The 14,076-nt window shown below is 36.9% G+C and overlaps 1 protein-coding gene across 4 annotated transcripts in view; it reads right to left on the bottom strand.

Moving 5' to 3' along the window:
- XRN1 (5'-3' exoribonuclease 1) overlaps positions 1 to 14,076 on the bottom strand; it is a 136,328-nt gene that overhangs the window by 45,515 nt on the left and 76,737 nt on the right. For all 4 annotated transcript variants that reach the window (XM_008008855.3, XM_008008858.3, XM_008008857.3 and 1 more), the window contains exons 28-32: positions 13,477 to 13,533; positions 13,211 to 13,343; positions 8,240 to 8,309; positions 5,324 to 5,531; positions 3,829 to 3,924 (exon numbers count right to left, since the gene is read on the bottom strand). In XM_008008855.3, coding sequence (XP_008007046.1) covers positions 3,829 to 3,924; positions 5,324 to 5,531; positions 8,240 to 8,309; positions 13,211 to 13,343; positions 13,477 to 13,533 — 564 coding nt within the window. The remainder of the gene's footprint in view (positions 1 to 3,828; positions 3,925 to 5,323; positions 5,532 to 8,239; positions 8,310 to 13,210; positions 13,344 to 13,476; positions 13,534 to 14,076) is intronic.

Below are 14,076 nucleotides of genomic sequence, written 5' to 3'. Positions count from 1 at the left end.
GAAAGAAGAAAATATTTTTTTAAATAAAAAAAAGAAAAAAAGAAAAAGTCCCAGATTTGGCCTCACCTAAAGTCACTTCTCTTACCCTTATTTCTAACACCACCATTCCTCAGGCATATAATCTAAAACGCTTAGAGTCAAAAATTTTTGCTTTCTAACATGATTTTTACAATGATATTATAAATCATTCTATCATTCTGCTCCTTCTCAGTTCCTGCAACTGGACTTTAGATTGTCATTCTTGGCCTAAATTAACTTTCTAACTACGATTCTCGTTTCCTATCTTTTTCGCGTATAGTCCTTCTTACATACTGCTGACTGATGAATCTTTCTTAAAGACCCTTTCATCTTTTTTGACCCCAAGGCAAAATTGGGCAAAATATCTCTTGGGTTTGAACCCAGTTTACACCCTGAAGCAGTGTGGTGCAGTAAGTACAGTACCGGACTCGGAATCAGGAAATTAGGTTTTGTGATTCAAATAGTTTAAAACAAAATAATTTATGGATAACCTAAAGAAAGCTTATAATAGCACACTGGCTGAGAAGACCTATGTATCTTGTCACCCTAATATTTTTCTTTACTCTTTAAGCTATGACATATGCACTAATTTTTTATGTTTATTTTACTATTTATATTTATTTTGCCATTTATGTTTATATTTCCTTTGTAATTTTCTCTTTTATCTCTGATAATGCCACCATTACTGCAGGATACTAGAATAAATGAGGGTCTGAAGGTACAGGCTACTGGTTTATAAACTTCAATACTCCTTTTTTTTTTTTCTGAGATGGAGTCTTGTTCTGTCATCCAGGCTAGAGTGCAGTGGCATAATCTCGACTCACTGCAACTTCCACCTCCTGGGTTCAAGTGATTCTCTCGCCTCAGCCTTCCGAGTAGCTGGGACTACACGTGTGTGCCACCACACTTGACTGACTTTTTGTATTTTTAGTAGAGATGGGGTTTCACCATGTTGGTCAGGCTGGTTTTGAACTCCTGACCTCAAGTAATCCTCCACCCTTGGCCTCCCAAAGTGCTGGGATTACAGGCGTGGGCCACCACGCCTCACCGAACATTCCTTTTTGATCTAAGCTGAGAAGATAGGTAACTAGCAAAACATGTAGTAGGAATTCATTCCTTTCCTCTTCCTTTCTTTGTCTGAGTCTCTACTCTTTTAGCAGCACTTTTTTCCTCTTCTTAATCTCCACCAAGGAATGCTTATTTGTTCATTCATATTTAAGATAACCAACTACCAGCATAAACTGACATGTTCAAGTGGAAAAAAAAAAAGTTGTTAAATGCGATAAGGGCCTTTGTTAAATTTAAAATATAGTTACTATGACTTTGTAAATAACTAAAAAAAACTAAAGCTGATTTAAAACAAAAATTATCTATACTCTCGACTCATTGGTCCAGAAACTTTTACAGGTCTGAAAATAATTATGAAAATTCATAATCACATGGAACCAGAAAAGAGCCCAACAGCCAAGGTAATCTTAAGCAAAAAGAACAATGTTGGAGACATCACATTACCTGACTTCATGTTATACTGTAAGTTTATATTACCATGTATCTGCCACGTAACAAAAGTAGCATGGTACTGGTACAAAAACAGACACACAGACCAATGGAACAGAATAGAGAACACAGAAATAAAATGGCACACTTACAACCCCCTAATTTTTGACAAAGTCAACGAAAACAAGCAATGGGGTGAGGACTCCCTATACATGATGCTGGGATAGCTGGCCAGCCATATGCAGAAGAATGAAACTGGACCCTTACCTTTCAGCATATACAAAAATCAACTCAAGATGGATTAAAGACTTACAACGTAAGACCTCAAACTGTAAGAATCCTAGAAGAAAATCCAGGAAATATCACTTGGAGTGTAAGCCTTGAGAAAGAATGCATGACTAAGTCCTCAAAAGCAATCACAACAAAAACAAAAATTTACAATGGGACCTAATTAAACTAGAGTTTCTGCTCACAAAAAAAACTATCAACAGAGTAAACACACAACTACAGAATGGGAGAAAATATTCACATACTGTGCATCTGACAAAGGTCTAATATCAAGAATCTGTAAGGAACTTAATTCAACAAGCAAAAAACAAATAATGCCATTTAAAAATGGGCACAAGATGCTTGCTTCAGCAGCACATATACTAAAACTGGAATGGTACAGAGAAGATTAGCAAAATCTTAAGAAAATTTATATTTTAATTAAAAAATTAATTTTTTAAAAACTGGGGAAAAGACATGAATAGACGCTTTGCAAAAGACATATAAGTGGCCAAGAAAAATATGAAAAAAATGTTCAACATCACTAATCATTAGAGAAATGCAAATCAAAACTGCAAGATGATACCATCTCACACCAGTCAGAATGGCTGTCAAAAAATAACAGATGCTGGTGAGGTTGTAGAAAAAAGGGAATGCTTATAAACTCTTGGTGGGAATGTAAATTAGTTCAGCCACTGTAAAAAGCAGTTTGGAGATTTCTCAAAGAACTTAAAACAGAACTACCATTCGACCCAGTAATCACACTGTTGGGTACATACCCCAGGGAAAATAAACCATTCTTCCAAGAAGATACATACCCACATATATTAATTGCATTTGCTATTCACAATAGCAAAGACATGGAATCAACCTAAGTGCTTATCAATGGTGGATAAGATTGATTCATTGATTGATTAATTTAGAGACTAAGTGTTAGTTACTCTGTTGCTCAGGCTGGAGTGAAATGGGGTGATCTCGGCTCACTGCAACCTCTGGCCTCCCAAGTTCAAGTAACTCTTTTTGCCTCACCATCACGAGTAGCTGGCTAATTTTTGTATTTTCAGTAGAGATGGGGTTTCACCATATTGGCCTGGCTGGTCTCAAACTCCTGACCTCCAGTGATCCACCCATCTCAGCCTCTCAAGGTGCTGGGATTACAGGCGTGAGCCACGGTGCCCAGCCAGATTTTTAAAAATGTGGTATATATACACCACGGAATATACATTATGGAATACTATGCAGTCATAAAAAAGAATGAAATAATGTCCTTTGTAGCAACATAGGTGGAACTGAAGGCCACTATGCTAAGTGAATGAACACAGGAACAGAAAACCAAATACTATATGGTTCCCACTTATAAGTGGGAGCTAAACATTGGATACACATGGTCATAAAGATGGGAATAACAGACACTGGGGGTTACTAGATGGGGGAGATAGGGAGGAGGAGGGAAGGGCGGAAAAACCACCTATTGGGTACTATGCTCACTGCCTGGGTGACAGGATCATTTGTACCCTAAACTTCAGTGTCACACAGTATATTCATGTAACAAACCTGTACATGTATCTCCTGAACCTAAAATAATAAAGTTGAAATTATTTAAAAAAAAAAAGTATTCATGATCAAAACTATGAGATTTCACAGAAAAATAATCATTGTAGTCTTGAAAGAAAAATATAAAAAAAATTTTCTTGCCGGGCGCGGTGGCTCAAGCCTGTAATCCCAGCACTTTGGGAAGCCGAGACGGGTGGATCACGAGGTCAGGAGATCGAGACCATCCTGGCTAACCCGGTGAAACCCCGTCTCTACTAAAAAATAATAATAAAAAAAAAAAACTAGCCGTGCGAGGTGGCGGGCGCCTGTAGTCCCAGCTACTTGGGAGGCTGAGGCAGGAGAATGGCGTCAACCCGGGAGGCGGAGCTTGCAGTGAGCTGAGATCCGGCCACTGCACTCCAGCCTGGGCGACAGAGCGAGACTCCGTCTCAAAAAAAAAAAAAAAAAAAATTTTCTTTAAATTAATTGTCCATCAAAACAAGGAATACTAACCTTCTCTTGTACAGCTGGTTGAAAGTGTTGCATCTTTCCAGATCCCTGTAAGGACTGCCAAATGTTGCAGAATTCATCATCATCTTTAGTAGATATCTAGCAAAGTACAAACAATTTCTTAAGAAAATAGGAAGAAATAAAAATGCATATTAAAAATCAAACAGTTTATTTATTAATGTTATTCAGTGGTAGATGGGATATTAAACTAACTTGCTTTTTTTTTGACTCGGGGTCTTACTCATGTGGGGTCTTGCTTATGTCGCCTAGGCTGGGAAGCTGTGGTGGGGTCACAGTTGACTGTAACCTCGAATTCCTGGGCTCAATCCTCAGCCTCCTGTGGAGCTAGGACTACAAGCATGTTACCACCATGCCCAACTAATTTTTTTATTCTTCTTCTAGGGATGGGTTACCGTGTTTTGCTGTATTGCCCAGGCTGGTCTTGAACTCCTGCCTCAAGCAGTCCTCCTGCCTTAGCCTCCCAGAGTGTTGGGGTTACAGATGTGAGCTACCACGTCCACCCCTAAACTAACTTTCATTATGTGAAATCTCTTAGTTCCTTTTTTTTCTAAAGCTCAGCATAGTAATCACAAAAGTATTCTGTGAGAGTGAAACTGGTGTTCTTTATATGCAACTGGTCTTGCTTTTATTTGTTGAAAAATAAAGCATAACAAACACTATAAAAGATTATACTGAATCAATATCCCCATCAATAGGTTTATTTTTTGTCTTCTAATGTAAAATACATTCTCTCACTCAAATTAACACCTAAAAATTTTATTTTAAAAATCTTCACCTTACACAAAATAATCTAATAAATTTAAAAATCAACGATTAAGATTTAAACTCTGGAAAAATAGGCACCAAATTTTGACAGTGTGAGATTTCAGAGGCCGTTTGCTTGTGTTTCCTTTGTTATCATCTACCTCTGTGTTTTCCAATTGGTTTATAATAAACAGGTACTATTTGGGTTAAAAAATGTACTTAATAAGCATGAGATTTGGGGCCATGGAATTAAACAGTGTCTCAAACAAGATAACTCAATTTTTGTCCCTAGAAAGAAGAAATAAAGGAAATCGCCCATAAATTGTATGGTAGAAACTTGAAAATTGCTTTTGATAAATGTGATATAATCTTTGCCCTTTATCTTTCAAATTTGTTATTTATAGCAGATAGCACAGGACATTTGGATTATACAAGAAAAAAATTAAATGTTAACTTGAAAAGTAAACATATAAAGAGAAAACATGGACATTCTTAAGTTCCTTATTTAAATACACTTTTTTCCTTTAATACAACTGTTATTTTATAGCAGAGGTAGAATGCTAGCAATAGCATTCTTTACTAGTCTAGTATTTTAAATTTGGAATTGACCTGAACCAAAACTTTTTAAATAAAAAAGGGAAACTAAGTTAAATTAGGTTTACATTTACAAAGTCTGCTGTGATTTCTGATTTGTAAAAGGGGTAGAGGAGAAGTTAAAGACTGAGAGTCTTACTTGAGTAGGAACAAAAAGTGATTGAGGGGAATGGTTGAGGCCTCCCAAATGCCCACAGGAAACTGATGAATTTGAGCTATAGTGATGCACAGCTGGTTGTGGTTTTACAATAGCTGTCAACTTCTGATTTCCAGTTTCAGAGCGACTCCCATGAGAAAGGTTCACCAAGGCACTTGTTGGCAGTCGATAACCTCTACCAGGCGAGCATCTAAAAGTAAAAAGTTACATCAGTGTCGGAAGGAAAACAATACTAAATGTGTTAGGGAGAAAAGTCAAATAATTTTTGGTGGACAATCCATCATCAGCATTAGTAAACATTACTTTTTAAATTCAGTAGAGGAACCTCAAATCATAGAAATAGCTCAATTTATAAGATGATGTATTTCTATAAAGTTTCCTAAGAGCACATTTAGTATTTACTAAGTAGAGAAAACCCAACTATGTTTTAGTGGTGTGTGTCGATTTGTTGTTAAGAAGCTTGCATCTTAATTGTTGAATACAACTGAAAATTTACGAATTTTGTTGTTGTTGAGAGATGAGATCTCGCTGTTACTCAGGATGGAGTGCAATGGTGCTACATCCTAGCTCACTGCAGTGTCGAACTCCTGGACTCAAGCAGTCTTCCTATCTCAGCCTCCTGAGTAACTGAGACCACAGGTGCAAGGCACCATGCCTGGCATGCTTTTGTATTTTTTTTTAGAGACAGGGTCTCACTATGTCACCCAGGCTGGTTTTGAACTCCTGGGCTCAAGTGATCCTCCATCCCTGGCCTCCCAAAGTGTTGGGATTACAGGTGTGAGCCACCACGCCTGGCCTCAAACGTCTTAAAAACTGTGGAGCCAGGCATGGTGGTTCATGCCTGTAATCCCAGCACAGCACTTGGGAGGCCGAGGCGGGCGAATCAGTTGAGGTCAGAAGTTCAAGACCAGCCTGGCAAACATGTTGAAACTGTCTCTATTAAAAATACAAAAAAAATTAGCCGAGCATGGTAGTGCAGACCTGTAATCCCAGCTACCCGTAAGGCTGAGGCAGAATTGCTTGAACCCGGGAGATGGAGGCTGCAGTGAGTCAAGATCATGCCACTGCACTCCAGACTGGGCAACAGAACAAGAATCTGTTTCAAAAAACAAAACAAAACAAACAAAAACAAAAAAATGAAAACTGTGTTTGGGCAGTCTAGGTTTTGAAAGCTCAGGAGCATGGAACCATTCTCAGTATGGCTCTTCCTAAGCAACAGGGTAAATGTTAGCTTTGATTTCATTTGTCTATTGGTCAAATGTGGAGTCCAGCCCTTTTTTCCCTCATTTTCCCATCTTAAAGTTCTGGGCCTGTATCTGGAAAGGCTTAAGAGACAAGTATTTGTGATTTCCATCTTACATGGCCTTGATAAACGTGTCAGATATTAAAGAAACCTTCTCTTAAGTTTTCAACTCTATGACCTACTTTTTTCTCTTTGAGAGTATAATTTTCTTATATTGAAAGAAAGTGCAAAAGTAGAGTTCTATGAGAAACCTTTGTAAGTTCAGGGTTGCTAGGAAGTATCTATTTTCATGAGAACTGAACTTACTAAAGATTCTGCATTACATAAATGAATATACTGCAAGCAAGTAATCTTTTACCCAGCTCTCTATCAGTCAATAAATTCACTGTCTCTTACTAGGAGATGGGGAAAAAAGACACTGAGGAAAAAAAACCCACAAAAATATACTTAAAATATATTTTGAAAAGTTAGTGAATCAAAGGCATTGGTTATCAAACATTTTCATGAACAATAAAATCAGACAGGAGATCTGGATTCTGCCACTGTATGTGAAGAGTGTAGACAGGTGAAGTCTTTGAGTAACAAGCATATTTAAATTGCAAAACAACAATAATAGCATCCTGAAGGTAACTACTTGGTATAACGGCCGAAGACTGTGATTTCATTGCAAGGAGGTTAAAAAAGGGTAATTTTTTATTTTAATTACTCATTCATCAAAATAGAGGAGAAAAAGAAACTAAATAAATTCAGTTGCTTTCCAGCTGATTTTTAGAAAGTAGAAAACTGGAAAGGATTTCGTTTTATTCTTATAATAACCTAGGGAAGTATGTATATATCTTCATTATAGATGAGGAATTTGAGGGTCAGACATTTAATTAACCTACCCAAGGTAACACAATGTTTAAGTGTGAGAGTTTACACCACGGTGCCTCTCATTTTATCATGATCCTTGTTCCTATAACTTTAAACTTTCTATTGGCACTTTCTCCCAAAATACTCATCTTATCTGTGTTAAATTCAACTCTCTTCCTTTAAACCTCCTAACCTCCAGTTAACTTTCTCCTTTCCTTTATAGTCAAACTTCCCAAGTGTTGCCTCCATTTCCTGTCTCCATTACTACACTTGCCATTCACTTCTCAAATCATGCCAATCTGTCGTGAGTACCTACAACTCCACTAAAATTGGTGACAAAGACATACATGTCACTAGTTTCAAAGGACATTTCTATTCCTCAAGTTATTTAACCCTAATACCATTGTTTACATATGCTATTCCCTCTTGCTGTACACATGTCATTATTCCACCCTTTTTTCCCTCAGTAGTTATTATTCATTCTTCAAGTTCTATCTTAAATACCACTTCCTCAAGGAGGCCTTTCCGTTACTCGCAGGACGGGTCATACTCTTTAAAAAAACTTGCACTTCCTCCTAGCGCTTGCCATGTTTTAATTAAATAATATTGTAATCAGTTGCTTAATTACCTCCCTCACTAAAATGAAAGCTCTATGAGGGTAGAAAGCATGTCTGCCTATCTCTAGTAGCAAGTATGTCTTACACACACCATGCATTGAAATTGTAAGCAAATAAAAAATAATGTAAAGCCACTGGCCACATGAACATATTCACAAAGGGCAACTATCATTGGGAAATACAAACCTTATTGTTAACCCTCCAGGAAATTCTTCATCAAATAATACTTCAAACAGTACATCAGCTTCTCTATTAGCTGTTAAAACACAGAGAGAAAGAGACAATAAAAAATCATATGATGAAAAATCAAAAGATAAGTTTTTGGAGTGTTTGGAAGTATTTATTATAAAAATTCTGGATATGATATAAAATGTTCAGGATATGAAGAACGGCATAATATTAATACAAGGAACGTTATATAAGCTAAGAAACAGAATACCAGTGCCTTAGAGGATCATTATTGTCCCAATTCCAAACTAGGTAACCATTATCTTCAATTTGACAGTTATGATTCCTTATGTTTCTTTATACTTCTACTACATACATATGTATCTGTGAATAATATATGGTATTGTTTTGCAAGTTTTGAAACATATACATGGTATCATAGAGAATATATTATTTTGCAACTTATTTTTATTTCTTTCAACATTATATTTGTGAGATTCACCCAGGTAAACGTGTGCATTCAGTTTTCTGGATATATAGTATCCCATCTATGGGTAAACAATAATTTATTCATTCTCCTGCTGATAAACATTTAGGTGATTTCTAACTTTTGCTATTATAAACAATGCTCCAATGAACATGCAAATGTGTCCTTTATGCAGGTGATTGTTCCCTAGGTTAAAAGTGAAAACTGCTGGGTCTTAAGGCATGTACTTTTTTTTTTAAAAAACAGCCTTACTGGGCCGGGCACGGTGGCTCACGCCTGTAATCCCAGTACTTTGGGAGGCTGAGGCGGGTGGATCACGAGGTCAGGAGATCAAGATCCTGGCTAACATGGTGAAACCATGTCTCTACTAAAAATACAAAAAAAAAAAGTTAGCCAGGCGTGGTGGTGGGCACCTGTTGTCCCAGCTACTTGGGAGGCTGAGGCAGGAGAATGGCGTGAACTCGTGAGGTGGAGCTTGCAGTGAGCCAAGACTGCGCCACTGCACTCCAGCCTGGGCGACAGAGCGAGACTCCATCTCAAAAAAACAAACAAACAAACAACAACAACACAGCTTTACTGAGGTATAACTGACATATGATACACTGCACATATCTGAAATATACAAGTTAACGAGTTTTAACATACATAATTAACCATGAAGCCATGACAAATAGGATAATCACTTACAAACCTTTTCATGTCCTTTTGTAATCTGAATCCTCCTAAACCAGGCAACAACTAAAACTCTGCTGTCACCGTAGGTTACTTTACATTTGTAGAATTTTATGTAAATGAAATAATACAATGTGTATTCCTCATTCGTCTGGCTTCTTTGGGCATAATTATTTTGAGAGTCACCTATGTTGTGTGTATCAGTAGTTTCTTTTTTATAGCTGAGAAGTATTCCACTGCATATGTATGCAAGAATTTGTTTACCCATTCACCTATTAATGGGAATTTAGATTATTTCTAGGCTTTGGTTATTACATATAAAACTGCTATGAAGATTGATGAACAAGGTTTAATGTGGATTTAAGCCCATTTCTCTTGGGTAAATACCCACCTATGAATGGGATGGCTGGGCCCTATGCTATGATGTATGTTTAACTTTTTAAATACTTACCTTCATCACGATAGCCCACCAATGGGGGGAGAAAAAAAAGAACCCACTAACCTACTTTCCAAAGTGGTTTTATCTTTTACATTACGACTGGCAATATAGGAGAGTTCTAGTTGCCCTATATCGTTGTCAACACTTGGTATAACCACTCTCTTAAATTCAAGTCTTTCTAGTCTGTACATGGTAAATATCTTATTTGGTTTTAATCTGTATTTCCCTAACAACGAATGATGTTGAGCATTTTTTTCATATGCTTATTTGCTATCCATATATCTTCTGTGGTAAAATATCTGTTCAGCTATTTTGATCATTTTAAAAACTGGGTTGTTTGATTTATTAAGCTGTAAAAAACTTTTATATAGTCTAAATAAAAGCATTTGTTGGATTTATGTTTTGCTAATGTGCCTTTTCATCTCTGTAATACGGTCTTTTGAAGAGTGAGAGTTTTTTTTTTTTTTTTAATTTTGATGAAGTCTAAAGCAGCAATTTTCTTTTTCTTTCTGTCTTTTTTTTTTTTTTTTTTTTTTTTTGAGACAGAGTCTTGCTCTGTTGCCCAGGCTGGAGTGCAGTGGTGTGATCTCAGCTCACTGCAACCTCTACTCCCTGTGTTCAAGAGATTCTCCTGCCTCAGCCTCCCGAGGAGCTGGGATTACAGGCACCTGTCACCATTCCTGGCTAATTTTTGTATTTTTTTTTTTTTTTGGAGACAGAGTCTCGCTCTGTCACTCAGGCTAGAGTGTAGTGGCATGATCTTGGCTCACTGCAACCTCTGTCTCCCAGGTTCAAGTGATTCTTCTGCCTCAGCCTCCCAAGTAGCTGGGACTACAGGCATGCACCACCATGCCTGGCTAATTTTTGTATTTTTAGTAGAGATGGGGTTTCATCATATTGGCCAGGCTCAAACACCTGACCTTGCGAGCCACCCGCCTTGGCCTCCTAAAGTGCTGGGATTACAGGCTGAGCCACTGCGCCCGGCCCTAATTTTTGTATTTCTAGTAGAGACAGGGTTTCATCATGTTGGCCAGGTGGGTCTCGAACTCCTGACTTCAAGTGATCCACCCGCCTTGGCCTCCCAAAGTACTGGGATTACAGGCGTGAGGGCCTGGCCTTTTCTTCTTCTTTTCCCCTCCTCCCCCCACCGACCCTCCCCTGGCCTTTTTCTTTTCTTTTTCCCTCCCTACCTCCCTCCTGCTCCACCCTTTTCTTTTCTTCTTTTCTTTTTCTCTCCCTCCCTTCTTTTATTTCTTCCCTTCTTCCCCTCCTTCCCTCCCTTCCTTTCTTCTTTTTCTCTCTCTTTCTTTTTTTGACAGGGTCTCGGTCTGTCACCCAGGCAGGAGTGCAGTGGGGCAATCAGGGCTCACTACATCTCCGATCTCCTGGGCTCAAGTGATTCTCCCACCTCAGCCTCCTGATTAGTTGGGAGTACAGGTGCACAACACCATGACTGGCTAATTTAAAAAAATTTTTTAGTAAAGACAGAGTTTCACTTTGTTACCCAGGCTTGTCTCAAACTCCTGGGCTCAAGCAATCCTCCTGCCTTGGCCTCCCAAAGTGTTGGGATTACAAGTGTGAGCCACGGCACCTGGCTGGCAATTTTCTTTCAGACTCTCTGTGTGTTATTTAAGACATCTTTACCTAATTCTAGGTTGTTAAGATTTCCTCCTTAAAGTTCTATAATTTTAGCTCTTACATTTAGGTCTTTGATTCATTTTGAGCTAATTTCTATAGAAGATGTAAGGTAAGGAGTTGTGGATTTTTTTTTTTTTTGCATATGGTGTCTAATTGTTCCAACACCATTTTTTTCTTTTACATTAAACAAGTCCTCAATATATACAGCACGATTTTTAAATTAAATTACATTTTTTTTTCTCACCACTATACTAATGAGGACAACAGCACTTGTTAAAGACATTATCCCTTCTTCATCAAATTATCCTGGCACATTGTTGTAAAATCAATTGACCATACAGGTCTGGGTCTATTTCAGGACTCTAATTATATTCCACTGATCTATATGCCATCTTTACATTAATTCACACTGTTTTTCATTACTCCAGCTTTGTAAAGTTTTGAAATCAGGTGGGTAAATTCTCCAACTTTGTCCTTCTTTTTCAATTTTTTCTGGTTAGTCTAAAGCCTTTGCTTTTAAAATAAATTTTACAACCAGCTTATCAATTTCTACAAAACAGGCTGCTGGGATCTTGATCAGGATTCTTTGACTCTACAAATCAAAGCAACTGATTTCACTGACATCTTAACAATAGTGAGTCTTCCAAAAAAGTAAAAAACAAAATTAGGGAAGAAAATTCTTTTAGTTATATGGGCAGGAAGATTCAAAGAGGATCTACAAATGGAAAATGTACAGAACCACTCTTCAAATTTAGGTAGGAATTAGGGGAAGGAGCTCAAATCCCAGCTCTGCCACTTATCTATGTAAACACAGGAAGGTTACTTAACTTCTCAGGTGAGACCACCCCTTGGGTGATAGTGAGGGTTAAAAGTAAAATGTGTTAGTGCCTGGCACATTGTTGGCACTAATTAAGCAGTTCTCTTCAGCTAGTGGCCTGCCTGTTCTTCCTACTTTTGGGATAGTGAGACCAAGAAGTCTGATGCCTGGGATATATATATAGAGGAACAGTGCTGCCAGAACACTGACCCCTGGGTGCATGATACTGCTTCATGCTGGCACTAACTTTTTTTTGAATCTATGCTATAAAGTTGGTTATTCCAGGAATATCTTTGGGGGCACATTCAGCTATTTAGCTGCTGCTTCCTTTTTTTTCCCCTTCTCTGATTTTTTTTCCGCCATCTTAGCCACTTTTAAGAGTACGGTACAGTAATATGAACTGTATGCACACTGCTGTGCAACAGATTGATAGGTCTGTTTTATATATGTAATTTAGTTGTATTCATAAAGTCCAAATTAAAATACACATTTAATTTTCAAATCTTTTAACTGTAACTAACGTAATATATATTTAATCTCAGAAACTTAGTGATTATGATTAAAATAAAGCTCTGAGCAAGATTAGACAAATGTTTAACTCGGGAGAAGCAATGAAAATTCTTTATCAGTTTCATGAAAACATATGTACGCTCACCAAGATCTTGCATAATTTTAATGTGATATAAAACTACTAAATTCTCAGCAGCCCCTTCTCAGTTTCTCCTTCTTTTAATCTCTTTACAGATTAAACAATAAAAAACAGAAGAGTTTTTTTCTCTGAAAAGTATAACCTAAGAAAATTTTAACTAAAACATAAAGATCTAGTTTGTTCCTGATTTACAGTCACTTTCTGGTTAGATATAAAAAACAAACAAGCCTGTGTATTACTTTACAATATAAATTAAGTTGAAGACATTTCAAGTATTAGGATATTACCTCCTTTTATTCCTATGATGGTGCCTCGAAGGCCAACTGGAACCGAGAAGTTTTCTCTCACATTTACAACACGGTCAAAAAGACAAAATTCTGCATCCCGATCAGGAATTACTCCATGTTGCTGCTCTAAAGGCTGAAGAGAAGAAAGCTATTAATTGTAATGAAAAAAAAAAAAGTTTTCCTACTGATATACTGAAAACATTTTTGTTCCTTCCATGCATTCAAAGTGAAAGCAACAACTCTGAATTCTTTGATAGGAAACTTACTCTGTATAGCAAATGGGGCTTCACTGTTACTCGCACCTTCTTATTATTCTTTCTTTGCTGAGGAAAAAGAAAAATTGTTAAATATTTTTAAAATATAAAATTATAAAATCACTAAACTACTCACTACTTCTACATGTCTGAATTTTAAAAAGCCAAATGAAGTGATTAATTTTAAAAATATTTAAATTTCTGCAGCTGCAGCAAGGAGAAATAAAATAAACACATATAAAATGCCTGTAGCCTAAATTATCATTTTAAAACTTTAAAGTAAAATTTTTTGTTGAAGTATAAGACAGCATGGGGAGGAAAATGCAAAATTACACGTATATAGGCCAATGAAGTTTTATAGTGTATCTATGTATAACTATACCTGGTTCAAGAAACAACACTGCTAAGTACAACAAAAGAAATTCTTTCCATCTCCTCCCAGTTACTACCCTTTCCGGAAGTAACCTTACTTTTAACACAAAATATTACATTTGTCTGTTCTGGACTTTATATAAATGCTATCCTATTCAAATGTCTTTTTTATAACTATAAAAAGAATTACATCCAATGGCCAACAAAGATTTATATATTTTAAAAAAGTATCAAGTACTG

This window comes from Chlorocebus sabaeus, chromosome 15 (assembly GCF_047675955.1).
Source record: "Chlorocebus sabaeus isolate Y175 chromosome 15, mChlSab1.0.hap1, whole genome shotgun sequence".
NCBI lineage: Eukaryota > Metazoa > Chordata > Mammalia > Primates > Cercopithecidae > Chlorocebus > Chlorocebus sabaeus.
This window is presented reverse-complemented; position numbering and strand designations above follow the sequence as displayed.